The sequence below is a fragment of the Mirounga angustirostris genome, unplaced genomic scaffold (assembly GCF_029215605.1).
Source record: "Mirounga angustirostris isolate CCGP_5_RB_7025 unplaced genomic scaffold, mMirAng1.0.hap1 SCAF_13, whole genome shotgun sequence".
NCBI lineage: Eukaryota > Metazoa > Chordata > Mammalia > Carnivora > Phocidae > Mirounga > Mirounga angustirostris.
Genome location: NW_026991721.1, coordinates 90,292,449 through 90,307,945, shown reverse-complemented (window position 1 = coordinate 90,307,945; position 15,497 = coordinate 90,292,449). Strand labels below are relative to the sequence as shown.

The 15,497-nt window shown below is 34.8% G+C and overlaps 1 protein-coding gene across 1 annotated transcript; it reads right to left on the bottom strand.

The window, feature by feature from the left end:
- Window positions 1-476: 476 nt before the first annotated feature.
- LOC123856739 (olfactory receptor 8D2) lies at window positions 477-1,395 on the bottom strand. The gene is given in 3 exon segments (XM_045892863.1): window positions 477-1,064; window positions 1,067-1,086; window positions 1,089-1,395. Coding segments are annotated over 3 exon segments (915 nt in total).
- Window positions 1,396-15,497: the final 14,102 nt, after the last annotated feature.

Sequence of the window (15,497 nt, the reverse complement as noted above, 5' to 3'; positions counted from 1 at the left end):
ATTTTATTTTTCCTTCCCTTCCCCTATGTTCACCTGTAATAAATAAATAAATAAATAAAGACACCTCTCCTCCTGCCCTCCAGGAAATTTTAATCAATTAACATCACCCTTCTTCAAACACAACCCTTAACTTACTCTCTAGTAATTAAGCACTTTCAAAATTAATATTTAATATAATATTAGTAATTGATATCTTCAAGATACTCTACTTATGTTGATTTGTTCTCCCTCTTCTGTCAACTTCTGTTCCTCTAATACACGTAAATTTCCAAAGATCAAATTGACTATCAGAAAATCATATTGTTTGATAATCTCTAAAAATGCTTCAATCATTCTCAAGTATAAAATGTATGTTTTATAAATAATGGTGAATTTTATCTCTGGAAGAGATAAGGAAATTACACAGAGCCCATGACAACTTTTCATCTAGTTCATTTTTTTCTTGCTCCCTCTGAGAATGCCCTTTGTCAGCATGACTACCTTCCCCCAACCACCTTTCTCAGTGCATTCTTCACATCCTTGTTCCTCAGGCTGTAGATTATGGGATTCAGCATGAGGATCACTGTAGTGTAGAACACTGAGGATACCTTCTCCTGTTCCACAGTATTGCTAGAAGGAGGTTTGAAATACACGAATGTGATAGACTCAAAAAAGATACCCACAGCCATGAGATGGGAGCTACAAGTGCCAAAGGCTTTAGACTGTCCCTCAGCAGAGTGAATATGGAGAATACTCAAAAGAATGAAAGCATAAGAGATGAGTACAGCCAGTGTAGGTACTAAGGTATTAACTCCTCCAATAATAAACAACAGTATCTCATTGATGTGGGTGCTGGAGCAAGAGAGAGTCAACAAGGGGAGAATATCACAAAAATAATGACTGACAACATGAGACCCACAGAAGGACAACACTGACATGAGGGTAGTATGGACTGTAGCCCCAAACAACCCCAGTGAATATACCACCACCATCATTATGGAGCAGACCTTATGGGACATGATAATATTGTAAAGCAGTGGACTACATATGGCTACATAACGGTCATATGCCATGGCAGTCAGAAGGGGTAGCCTTCTGCAATTACAAGAAATAAAGTTGAGTCATGCATGCCAGAAAGGAGATAATGTTCTTCTCTGATATGAAGTTCACCAGCATTTTTGGGGTAATGACAGAGGAGTAGCAGAGATCAATGAATGACAAATGACTGAGAAAATAATACATTGGAGAGTGAAGTTGAGAACTGATAGCAATTAAGAGGATCATGCCCAGGTTCCCCACCACTGTGACTACATATACTCCGAGGAACAGTAGGAAGAGGGGCAACTGAAGCTCTGGACGTTTTGTTAACCCTTCAAGGATAAACTCAGTCATGGAGGAATGATTGCAAGTAGCCATACAAGATATAATCTGTAGAAAGAAATAAGAGAAAATAGGTGCATTAGAGTTTTTTTTCTGATTCCCAAATCAGAATGACATGCTGTATCTTGATTGGTTCCACTCCTCACCTGTCTCATGACTTGATCCTTTTCAGGGGTTTAAAATTTCAAGGACAAAGACCAGAGCCTTGTCTCTACCTAAACCTTTCAAATGCTCCTCTCTAAGAATCCTTTCATTTTGCTCCTAGGTTTAAGCCCCTAACTACCTCACTTTCAAAGAAAGCATAAACTTTCAAAACCTAATTAGTTTTTCATTAATATTATTCAAAGAAGATTGTTCATCCTCTTTCTCTGGGCATAGATCAACAGAACCTTCAGTCTTGTTTGCAACAGACTCAATCTAGCTCTGGTGATCTAAAAGTAGTGTGTTCCAATTTTTCAACCCATCTATAGGAGTTGACATAATGAATATTCTCTAAAACTGAGAACTCAGAAATGTAAAAGGCTTTTATAAAGAGATGATGAATACAAAAGGCAAAATTATAGAAATGGCTCTAATCAATTCAGACCCGGGTTCTCCCACTTTGTCCAATTGATGGAAAACTTCAGTGGGCCAGGAACTTCCTTTCAATGCAGATGAGGTTGACAGAAATGTGGGACTAAAGACTATTCTTAGACTATATTTTAAACCTTTCCTGTTCAAGAAACAGCGAAGAAGTAAGATTGGCTTTCACGTGTAGTTCCTGAACAATCAACAAAGTGCTGCTTCCCTCCTGACTCTTCCCTGTTGTCCATAATTAGAGGCCAAAATCTCACTAACCTGTCCCTAAAAGCTACAGCTCAGAACCAGAAGATTTCTCCTTCCCTGACTTAGTTTTCCCTAAAGTCAAAGCAGAGGATTCAGGGAAAAGGATTTCCTACCTTACCTGATATGTTTTTATTATCTGAGGAATCAAGTTTGATCATTTTTCACTGAGGCATGTTGAATGGTACAAAATGTTCCTTTAACTCATGATACTCAAGAGAGAATACATGCAGTATCTAGACCTTGATATGACTTTAAATTCCAATTTCCAAAATGAGAAAAAATATCAGTGGAGGAAAAACTCCAGAGTGATAGTCTGCTTTTTATTTTGCATGAAAAATATGCAACATGTGATCATTTTCCATGATCACAAACAAAAAATTTTTGAAACTGCTGCAGTCTATTTTTCTCTCTATGCCTTCCACAACATACTAAGGGTGCTCAATATGTGTTGATTCAAAGACTTAATTCTATAGGGTGTTATTATCTCTGAGAACACATGAGAAGACAGCCAGGTTTCAGAACTCAGGAAATTAGATAATAACCTAAGAGAAACAGAGTCAGAGTTGCCAGGATACATCTCTAAGCAGCCCAGTTAGCAATGGCGATGAGATTCAACCATCATCAGATAAATGCTCTGAACTTGTCCAACGATCCATGGGATTAAGACTGATGTCTGATGTTTTCATTATTCACAGAGAAGCCATGAAAGTGAGCCAGAAGAGAGGTGGGGCATTTGGGGTTGAGATCCACTTAGTGGATACCATTACCATAGTTTTTAAATAGGTTCACACATAAACTGACTAAAATTTCTTTTATAATCTCCAATAATATTGAAATTATTACTATCAGGGAGGGTCGTCCAGGGTCAGAACCAGAGCAAATCTATCTCTCTGATTGTCGAGGTATTCTGGCTGATTTGGAGACTAAAATTGCTGATATGTTGGAGTAAACAAAGCCCATAAGGTCAGGTTTTGAGGGAGCTCAATAGATGGAGGAAAGCAACAGATGTACAGTAATATTTCACTAATCTGGATATATTTATCTAGTGACTTAAAATTTTCAATATTGCCGAAAAACTGAATGTAAGTAAAAGCACCTTGAAGACATTAATATAAATGTCACAATATCCATTTATTAAAGTTTCCTCACTTATCAGTCCACATTGGTCCTCTCGGTGCCATATCATTATTTTTCTTAAGAAATAATTTTAGCAAACATGGATGAGATCAGAATGAAGGCAGCAAATTCAAAAGAAGGAAGGCATGAGAAAACTTTTAAAAAGCTGAGCATAGCAAGAAGAACAGTTTAACAGCAAGAAAAGAGGCCCCCAGAAAGCTATTTTAAAAAATAATAATAAAAAAAAAAACATTACTCACACAGCATAGTTACCTAGGACTCCAGAAAATGTGAATATATAAAAACATAGATACATGGCATGCCGGGATGGCTTAGTAGGTTAAGTGTCTGACTCTTGGTTTCTGCTCAGGTCATGATCTCAGGGTCGTGAGATTGAGCCGCATATCGGGTTCCACACTGAGTGTGGTGTCTGCTTGTCCCTCTCCTTCTGCTTCTCCCCTCACTCCCTCTCTTTCTCTCTCAAATAAATAAATAATCTTTAAAAAAAACCTGCATAGATACATACACAAAATAGCTCCTGTGCATAAAAATGATTGCTCCAAACCACCAAAAGAACATTTATTTATTTTTAATATCATCAGCTGAAAAAGGCAAGGGAGCATGAAATGCAATATTTAATTTCCTATCAAAGTAATTCAATAAATGAAGCACTTTGAAGTTTGGCAAGGATAATAAGGTATTTACATATGTGAGATATCCCTGGAAATGAGAGGTTATTAAACCAAATGAAAGAGAAAGAAAGACACTACTTTGTTTCCCTCCCAATTTTTCTCCCCTGTGGTTAGTGGCCTACAATGCTACTGTTTTTAAGTTTTATAATACAACCATTGGTATAGACAGAAAAGTGTCAGTCCCCATTCTTGGTAAGCATAAATGGATATCTAAGGAAAGGACCTGGTGGTTCAAGGATATAAGAATATTACTCAACAGATACTTCATCAAGTTACCCATAAAACATGCAGAATTAAAATATAAATATATATTAGGTATATATATATAATCTAATATATAACATATAATAATTATAAATACAAGTGTGTGCCTAATTAAAGCTTAAAAATAAAATAAAATTTTGTTTCTTTTCTTTAACAGCGATATGTAAATCTTCCTGCATACTCCTACCTTTTAAGCAGAGTTATCTAGGGCAGATATGAATCTGTCATTTCCCCACACTAGAGAGATAACATTAAATAACATCTATGGAAATAATTTGTTGTAAGATCCAGAATACAGTGTTATAATCATTGGAGAAATCCCACTGTTACTTTCCTTTCTATAATGTAACTATTCAAGAGACAATAATAAAATTGGCTAGATACCAGAATCTCTCTCTCACTCTTTTCCACTGAGCTCTGAGCTGATAAGAAATAAAATATATTGGAGATAAATAGGGTATTTTAAACCACAAATTTGGTGCCAAGGCGGTAACATATCTTAAAACTAATGAACTTTGTAACACTTTCTAGTACATGATAAAATTTACTGATCTGGTCACCAGGTTCACTATGCCCTACAGAGCAGGAACTGATGAGCAATTTTGCTTTTTTTTTTATTCAGGCACTCAAGGATTATTACCTAAAATGAAGAAACAAAAAAATTTCAAAGAATGGGATGACATGAAGCAAATATACAAAGGTAAGAGATAGTGGAAATATTAGGGGAAAGGAGGGGTTTTAGGATACTAGAAGGAGGTAGTATGGCAAGAGAAAATGCTAGAGTTTTGATAGAGGCCAAATTATCAAAGGCAGTATGCCTCATGGCATTTACATCAAATATGCATATACACTGGCTGCCATTTTTAATTTTTCCTACATTATCTTCTGCCAACTTATAAATCTCTACATGGAATATTAGTTGACTTGCTTTTGGACAAATATAAGACTTAGATATAATGTAAAATATCAATACCCTGGATGATGAATTTAGAAGTGTTGGAACATATAAGATAGGTTTTCAAAATAATTTTCTTTTACTCAGTGAAATATTGCATATGTTTTAAAGCAAACAGCTACCTTTACCCTAGAGATATATCTCTTGGAAACTGCTACCAGTGTTAATAAAACATCTCTTGCAGTTCTAACACTCTTTTAATTTCTTTCTGCTTTTTCATTTACCCTCAGTAAAGTTCCTTGCTTTCTGTTCCTCTGCACAGTTTCTCTTGGGAATGAGATAAGCAATATACTGACCATGCGTTAATATTTGAAAATTGACTTCTTATTTCAAATCAACCTCTAAGATGACTTTTTATTTCAAATCAACCTCTAATACAAATACCATTCACCTAATACATTGCCAAAGTAATTGAAGTTGTTTTTGTCAGAAATTAACAAATACTTGCATATACTATATTTGTACCTTAAGATTTGTAACTGAAACAACTTTAAAATTATTTCTAATGAATTCATGCTCTAAGTACACAAAAATAAAAAATATAGTTATGATTTTCTGAAAATTTAAAATTAAAAAGAACTAAGATTAGATGCAAGGATAGACATTACAGGAATTTGATAAGCATTTTAATTATTTGTTATATATGTATACTTTAAACAATATGGGTATCTTCACCATACTGCACTTTGCAAAGAGAAAACACCAACCTTTATGTTTTGGAAATGAGAAGCATTATGACTTTTTTTTTTACACTACAATATTAATAGCATCAAATATCTAATGACTTCAAAACACAAAGTTTGTCATACACCAAGGATACAAAGGTGATAAGATGGAGTCTGTGCTCACCAGGAACTCATGATCTATTAGGGGTAGCAGAGAAATAATTATTATTAAAGATGAATTGTGTCAAATGGTATAATAGAGTTAACAAAAAATACTTAGAACTACGAAGGAAGACAGATCGATGCTAGAGAAGTTGATAGCAAATTGTATAAGTCAGTACTCACCACAGAATTTATTTTCAATACATGTATGCACTGGCTGCCATTTTACATTTCATCCTCTAATAATTTCTAAAGGCCAGCAGAAGTTGGTAAAAATTTTGCTATTGTTAACAAAACCAAAAAAGTATGGAAGCTCTTGGCCACTGACTTAGCCTCATCAATCTTTGGTTTCTTCATTTATAAAACAGGGTCAATGAGAGTATCTACTTCATGGGCGTGCTTGATTTAAACAAGACAGTTTAAACAAGGAGAGATAGAAGTAAAGTATTTGTACTGTTTCTGGCATAAAGAAGGAGCTTAAAGATGTTTGCTACTATTGTTATCATTAGGTTGTGAGAATGGAAGGAGATACACTGTTTTGTAACCTGCCCTTTTAATGTAACAATATAAACACTTCCCCATATGACTAAATTTTCCTCTGCATTATTTAAATTCAAACTTAGTGAGATTAGGTAAGATTTTTAATATCTTTAAATTTTTAATTCTCTACAATAAACCTGTATTTTGCTGTTGTTTCTAGACTAATCCCTTATAATGATCTGCTTATTCTGACTTCAATAATATCACATTATTTCAATACTGTACCCTTATAATAAATGCATACATTTTAATGTAAAAAAAAAAAGTATGGAAGTGGTAAAACACAAAATCCCATGTTCACTGTTTTTGCTTTTGTGAGAGAATTTGGAATTGTGTCTGTGTTATATGAGTTCCAATACTGATACCAAAGACATACTTAGAAAAGGAGAGTCCTCAGACTACTAGAGACTTTGGTGTATAGATAGATATTTTGTGATGTTATTCAATTAATTAATTATAAAACCTGCAATATTTGCTCCAGAGATAGATGTCACACATAGCAAAAGACAGTAATAATTTCTTTTTCCTTAATGTTGCAATTATATAATTACACTTGTAAAAGCTAAGAGGAGAAGGAGAAAAAGTTGAGGAAAGAAAGAAAGAAAAAAGAAAGAAAGAAAGAAAGAAAGAAAGAAAGAAAGAAAGAAAGAAAGAAAGAAAAAGAAAAGAAAGGAAGAAAGGAAGAAAGGAAGAAAAGAAAGAAAGAAAGAAAGAAAGAAAGAAAAATAAAAGAAGGAAGGAAGGAAGGAAGAAGGAGGAAGGAGGGAAGGAAGAAGGAGGAAGGAGGGAGGGAGGGAGGGAAGGAAGGAGGGAGGGAAGAAGGAAGGAAGAAAAAGAGGTCTGAATTAAGGTAGAAATGTATTCCATCTGATGAAGGTGAAAATCTAGCCATGAAGAAACCCCAACAAATATCGTATAATAATCCAGTCCTAAAAAGTCCTTGTACAAATTCAAATACTTTTCAGAGTTCACTTCAGGGCAAGTTTGTTGTCCTTATTCCTCAAGCTGTAGATATAACGATTTGGTGTGGATCCAACATTTGTATAAAAGACTGAAGCCACTTTCCTGGTTCATAGACTCTACATTAAAAGAGTGGGAGCACAGGAATGCTACTGCCCCAAAGAAAGGAAACAGTCATTAATGGGAATGGCAGGTGCTGAATGAAGGTTTTAGCCCTGTCCTCTGTAGAGCTGATGTGGAAGACGCTGGTGATGATAAATGCATAGGGGATGAAAGCAGTACCAAAGTCTCACTATTGTAGGTACTGGTGCAGGAAAGCTGAGCACAGGGAGAACAGAGATAGTGGCTGGCAATATTGGCACCACAGAAGGTCAGTCTCACCACAGAGAGTGTGGGCTAGGAAACCTCGACATCCCATCACATATATCCCAAACACAAACAGAGAACAGATCCGAAGGGACACTATAACATCATACAATAGTGGCTTGCAAATGGCAACATAGTGATTATATGCTATTGCTGTTGGCAATGACATTTGGCAATGACGAAGAAACAACAGAAATAGAACCACATCAGCCACCCTGGATAGGAGATGTTTTCCACTAGACGACGTTCATAGCATTTTGAGGGCAAAGATGGAAGAGTAAAGGACATCTATGAAAACAGACGATAAAGTAAATATGATATGGATGTGTGAAGGTATGAATTTAGTGAAATTAATATAATCTAGCTCAGACTGGCCACCACAGCAACCAGATAGATCACTAGCCACAGGAAGAAGAGGGGGAGCTGGTACACTCTGGCCTACTTGTGCTCTCTCTATCTCTCTGTCAAATAAATAAATAAAATCTTAAAAAAAAAAAAAGAACTTCAGCAGAAATCCCATGTAGTGAGGTAATAAGGTCATTGTGACTCAGGAGACGCAAGAAGACTTCACATGACGTGGAAAATATGAGATACAGATCATGAGAAAGAAGTTCAAAATGACCACGTTTTTGGGTTTTTTGGAAACTAGGAGAATGGCATTTTCATTAACAAAATGAGAAGAGACTAACAGAAACTAGTTTGGAGGGGAATGTTGGAGAATTAACTATTGTTAATGTGAAGAATGAGGACACAACCCTCATTCTGGTGTGTACCATCATGTACATGAAAATGCACCCCTTCTCCCATCCCAATACCATTAAGACTGCTCCTTTCATAAGTAGACAGGTTCTAGTAAAATATAAAAACAAATGAATGTCTTATAAACCCTGGGGAAAGAACTTTGATAAAGAATAGTAAACCATAAACAGACAAGTTCTTACCCTACTTAGAACCCCACTGACCTGTCATCTTCTTAAAAAGCCTTCACTGTCCTCTATGACTGAGTTAGACTCCCGTTCCTGTACATCCATGTGTTTGACACCACTGGAGAAACTTTCCCACAATGCATTGAATTTGTCTGTGTGTTTGCTTTACTGTCTCTCCCTCGAGGCTGTAAGTTTCTTCAAGGAAAGTATTGTGTTGTGTTCAAAGAATCTTACAACGTATTTGTCGTACCACAGAAACTTATTAAATGATTATGATTGAGATGGTTGTAGTGATAGTGTGGTGGTTGTGGTGAGTTGGAAAGGACAGGGCCAGCAAAAGAGAAGGGAAAGTTACCTTAATAGAAGTGATTGTTGAAGTTATATAAGGTGAATGAGATCATTACAAATGGTGATTAACATAACATAATAAAATAAAATAAAAAAACAAAAAACAAAAAACAAAGAGTAGAGAAAAGAAGAACAAATGGCAAGTGGAGATTTGGATTACATCTACACTGGATGGGCCCACCATAGCCAACAACACAGTCTGGCCCTTCCTCCCTCACTTGTCAATCTCACAAACCCAATTTCTCTTCCTCATGCACAATCTATCAGTTGGATGGATGTCAGATCTACTACATCCTCGCTATTATATTTGAGATAACAGAAAGAGACTCTTTTTTTTTTTTTTAAAGATTTTATTTATTTATTTGACAGAGAGAGACACAGCGAGAGAGGGAACACAAGCAGGGGGAGTGGGAGAGGGAGAAGCAGGCTTTCTGCTGAGCAGGGAGCCCGATGCGGGGCTCGATCCCAGGACCCTGAGACCATGACCTGAGCCGAAGGCAGACGCTTAACGACTGAGCCACCCAGGCGCCCCTACAGAAAGAGACTCTTAACAGGGGAAGCAAACCAATAATAGTAACTGTTACAAATTAAATAAGGTAAGTAAAATTACTAACCAGATGTTGTTCCTAACTAGATAGTAGGGTTCCTAACTAGATAATCCTAACTAGGATTCCTAACTAGAATAAAGCATCTATAAACATTGGGTGCAAGTTTTTGTGCAGACATAAGTGTTCAATTTCTTTAGGTAAATACCAAGGAGCGCAATTGCTGAATCATATGGTTCGGTATATTCAGTTTTGTAAGAAACCACCAAATTGTCTTCCAAAGTCACTATACTATTTTCTGTTTTTACCAGTAATGAATGAGAGTTCTTGTTGCTCCCCATTCTTGTCAGTATTTAGTGTTGTCAGCGTTTTGGATTTTAGCCATTCTAATAGGTGTCTAATTATTGTTCTAATTTGTAATTCCCTAATGACATATGATGTTAAGCATGCTTATTTGCTATCTGTATATCTTCTCTGGTGAGGTATCTATTCAGATCTTTTGCCCACTTTTTTAAACCAAGGTGTTCATTTTCTTATTAAGTTTTAAGAATTCTTTGTATATTTGGATAATAGTCTTTTATTAGATATGCCCTCTGCAAATATTTTCTCCCAGTCTGTGGTTTGTCTTCTCATTCTCTTGATAGTATATTTCATAGAGCAGAAATTTTTAATTTTAATGAGGTCCAATATATCAGTTCTTTTTTGTAGATTGTGCCTCTGTATTGTATCTAAGAAGGCATTACCAAACCCTAGGTCATCCAGATTTTCTCCCATGTTACCTTCTAGTTTTATAGTTTGCATTGTCATCTTACAGGGTGTTTTTTTTCTCTGTTTCTAAAACTAATATATGACCATTGTGGAGAATATAAAAATAATATAAAGTACAATAGTTACTCTCAATAGCCTCAGATGCACGTAAAGCTACAGATTTTCCAAGAAAAAAATGCATATATATGTGTGTGTGTACATAATATATATGTGTATACACACATTCATACACACAATATAATGCACATTTTGAAAATTGAGATCATATTTTATATAATATCTGCAATTTGCTTTTTACCAATCAATGTATATAGTGTATACACATTTTTTCATGTTAATGTTTTCTACAATACAAATTTCAAAATCTACAGTTTCTAATTGAATGCTTCTACCATGTTGTTTAATCAATTGCCTACTGTTTAATATTTGTTTCTCCTTTCTCACAAACAATACTTAGATGAACGTCCATATGTATTGTAATTTATTCATTTAAAAATTTTTAAGGTTCCAGAGTACACCCCAGCCTAACACCGTCATCCCTATTCATCTGTTTTAGACTTAATTATATAATTAAGAAACAAAAGGGGAAACAGTCAACATACTTGCCTGCAAATTAATTATATTTTACTTATTTTGCCACCACAGCTGGAAAAGCCCAGGAGGAATTAGGAAGAAAAGAGATGTAAAGACAGCTTTTAGCTATCAGATAAATATTAAATAAAAAAATACCTTCTTCTATTTTTCCCCTTTTATAATATATTTCCTGTGATTTGGAATGGTTATTGTATTCTCAGACCAATGAAAAGTTGAAGAAAGTTCCACAGTAAGAAAAGAAGTGCGTTTAAATGTAAATCCTATGTAAGCAGATAATAAAATGTCTATTAATAAATGAAAATCATAAGTTGATTTCAACAGTGCATTTCATGAGTACACAGTGTGTTTTATTATTTTGGTCATTTGAAATCCTTTATAAATGAAACTTTTTTAAAAATATTTTATTTATTTATTATTAGAGAGAGATTACATGTAAGCAGAGTGGGGAGGAGCAGAGGGAGAGGGAGAGAGAGAATCTCAAGCAGACTCCACGTTCAGTGCAGGGCACCATGTGGGGCTCCATCTCACGACACTGAGATCATGACCTGAGCTGAAATCAAGAGTCAGGAGCTTAACCAACTGAGCCATCCAGGTGCCCTAAATGATTTCTTTACAAAAGAAGTGCTGGAATGCCAGTCTGATTTGTATACTTAGTCATTTCAGGATGACATTCATTCAAGTTTCCCCACATCTAGTAAGGAAATCTTTGTACACATCACTCATTATCTCATTGGAATAAATGCCTAATGCTTAATTGCTGGGTCAAAGGAGTAAACATGCATAGGTCTTTTTAATACTGTCATCTAAATAAGTCATACATTTCATTCTTATTACAAGTATATGAGATATCTTTTGTCTATAATCCCAGCCAGGACTGGATCTGTTTTTCAGATCTTTGTCAATTTGGTAGAATAAAATTACATCTCACTGTCGTTTTAAATTTAAGGCTGAATTTTTTCATGTATTTGCTAACCATTTGTACTTTTATCTTCAACAATTGCCTTTTCTTATAATTTGCCCTTGTATTTATATGCTAAGAACATTGATCTCTTTCTTATTGATTTTTAAGAATATTTATTATTGGCTCATATTTTGCAATAGTCTCCTAATTTTAAGCCTATTTTTAAATTATTTTTCAATATTAGACATTTAAAATTCCTATACATAAGATAAATGTAAATTATATAGTAATGAAATAAAAAACTTGAAACTACAATCCATATAAAGAACTAAAATATTACCAAGTACCAATGAATGATTGTGCTCTTTTACCTTTTCTTCTCCCTCTGGTCTGCCCAGATATCACTGTTACACAAACTTTTATGTTTAAAATGTCCTGGTATTCTTAGTAGTTGTATTTTTTATGTATTTAAGCCATGAAATATATTGCTTAAGTTTTCTTCTTTTGTGCTTTATAAAATTGTCAGTATTCCAGAGTGGTGAAGAGCAGGAACTTTGGAACCAGATAGCCTGGGTTCAAAGTTGAGTGCTCACCTTACTAGTTGCATAATCATGCAAGTTTAGTTAAGTTCCACCCTTTCCTCATTTATAAAGGGAGGTTAATAATGGTTGTATATGGTATCTACCACATATAAAAGTTGTATTATATTTTATTGAGGATCTAGTCATTTTATAGGAATGGGGTCCACCAAGATACCTAATTGACCCTACAGCAGAAGGTGAAAGTTAATACCTTTTATTTGCTATTCTTATATAAGTTTTCACTATTGGGTTAAAAAAAGTGTTTCTTATGGTGTCTTCTATCTTTTCCCTGAGATTAGATGGATATTCACATATATTTTCTTTAGCTCTTTTATACTTAAAAATTTTTATGTTCAATTTTTAGGACACATGGAATTTATTTTGGCATATACGTTAGTATATATCTAATTGCACTTTTTTCTAAATACAAAATACATTGTTTTACAGTATTTATAAAAATCTAACATTTCCTTACTAATTTGAAATGCCACCTTATCATATTCTAAATACTTAAATGTACATGAGATTAGTTCAAGGTTTTGTATGTTTTCCCACTGATCTATTATTCTAATACATTTTAAGCTAGTAAGCTAAGCATATTTTTCTACTTCCTCTTTTTCCTCTATTCCTTGGGTTTCTACTTCTACCATTTCCATAAACTTGCCAAGTTTGTAAATTCTCAGTACAGGACATGATCTGATGCTTACTTCTCACAACATTTGCACAACAGTCAACGATACTGACCTCTTTTTCCTTCTTGAAATAGTTAATTAACTTTCCTGACACCAGAAAAATCTCCTTTCTGGTAAAGTTTATGAGTGTCCACATATTTCCCTGTCCACAGACAGTTTCAGAATCACAGAATATTAAGAGTGGAAAGTCCCTCTTTAATACCCACCACCAGGTGATGGGTATTAAAGAGGGCATGTACTGAATGGAGCACTGGGTGTTATACGCAAACTGTGAATCATGGAACACTACATCAAAAACTAATGATGTAATGTATGGTGATTAACATAACATAATAAAAAAAAGAAAAAAGAAAACCTATATAAGTTTGTATGTATATGAGAAATAAATTTTGGTCATGTTCAAAAAAAAAAAGTGGAAAGTCCCAAATCACCAGTTATCTACACTATAACATCATAATCACTTGAAAAGAATTTTAAAGATGCATATTCCTGAACCCTGCCCATAGATATATTCTAATTGAGTAGGTCTGAGATGGAACTAGGAGATCATAAGTGTTTCCTGAATGATTCTGACATATACCCAAGTTGTGAATCATTAATCTAGTTCAAACCTAGTAGTGTATAAGTCAACAACTGAGACACAATTATCACAAGATTTTTTAAATAGATGGAATATTTGGCATAATCAAGCCAAGCCTCTTATTTTGCAGGTTACTAATCTGAGGTTCTGTAATGAAATGGCACTACTATATGGTGGCAAACCCTAAACTATACCCCATTTACTATAGCTCGAATCCCAAGCAAATGGATAACGATCTTCGCAAAAACCCTTTTAAGTAGATACTATTATTTTTCTCATTTTAGAGTTGAAGAAACAGATACCTTAAAATGTTAAGTAACTTTTTCAGAATCACATAATTAGCAGATTACAGAGCTGAAATTTAAACCCAGGTAGTCTGACACCAGAAACTGTGAGCTTACTCTACCTTGCTGCTGGAAGTCTTCCCAACTCATGCCTCCCTTCCCCCAGTTACTGAATACACACAGCCATTTATATAAAACTAAATCAATCTCTGTTTTCCATCACTGTGCTTTAAGAGAAAATGGAAAAGAAAAGCAATGTGAAAACAAAGTATTGGGAAACTCACTCTAGGAGGAAGAAATGTTAATTCTTTGAATGACTCTTCTCCCCAAAGATCTCCTTTTTGACTCAAAATTTAAAGTCATATAGCAAGCATTGATTTAACCCACCAATACTTGCTGAGGCTTTACTAAGTGCTAGACACCCTGCTAAGCGCTGGGAGTATAATAGAGAATAAATATACATGGTACCTTTCCTCACAGGGAAGACATATAATCAGGCAATTATAAAAGCATGTGAAAATTGTTTTTATTACTGTGGCAGGCCTGACTATTTCACTCTGAGAAATACAGGACAGAGCACTTAAACTTTATAAGACGGGTTAGGCAGCTGTTTCCCTTCAGGTGATATCTGAAGCATAAACAGAAAACAGAGGTAATAAGAGTGTGCTGGAAAAATAGAGATGATGATAGATAGATAGATAGATAGATAGATAGATAGATGATAGATAGATAGATAGATAGATAGATAGATGATAGATAGATAACCAACCAACCATGGAGGAAGCATGAGCAAAAAGGAATTTTCAAGGAAAGGCAGGCAAAGAAAAACAAGAGAAACCCCCTACTCTACACATTCTCAAATGATTTTCTTAAGATTTTAAAGAAGGCAACTTGTATAAATATATGTCTTTCTTACATAACCTACTCCTTTGTAGTTAACTGTAAATTTTCCTGCAAATGAATTTCTTAAAGTTTTCTTATAATTAAATAAATGGAGTCAGATTGTACTTTGAAGGGAAAAAGAATTTCAGTACAATGGGATCTGTACCTCAATAGGGTAGGCACAGAATGCTGCTGGCATATATCTGAAGGTCATCTAATCTCACCCTTCTGTCCAGAAAAGACTTCCCAGAGATTCTGGATAACCTAATACCTGAGGGATGGACAGGTTGAGTGAGGCAAAGAGGGTACATGAGGGTGTTCCAGGGTGAGAGAAGAGCTTGTGGGAAAATGTGCAAAAGAATAGTTTATTAAATTTGGGAAAGTTCAGTGTGACTTTAGTAGACTACCAGAAAAAAGGCAGGGAGGAGGAGATATAATAACAGAAAATCAGGCTGGAGACATGACCAAGTCAAGATATGATCCTTGTTTGAC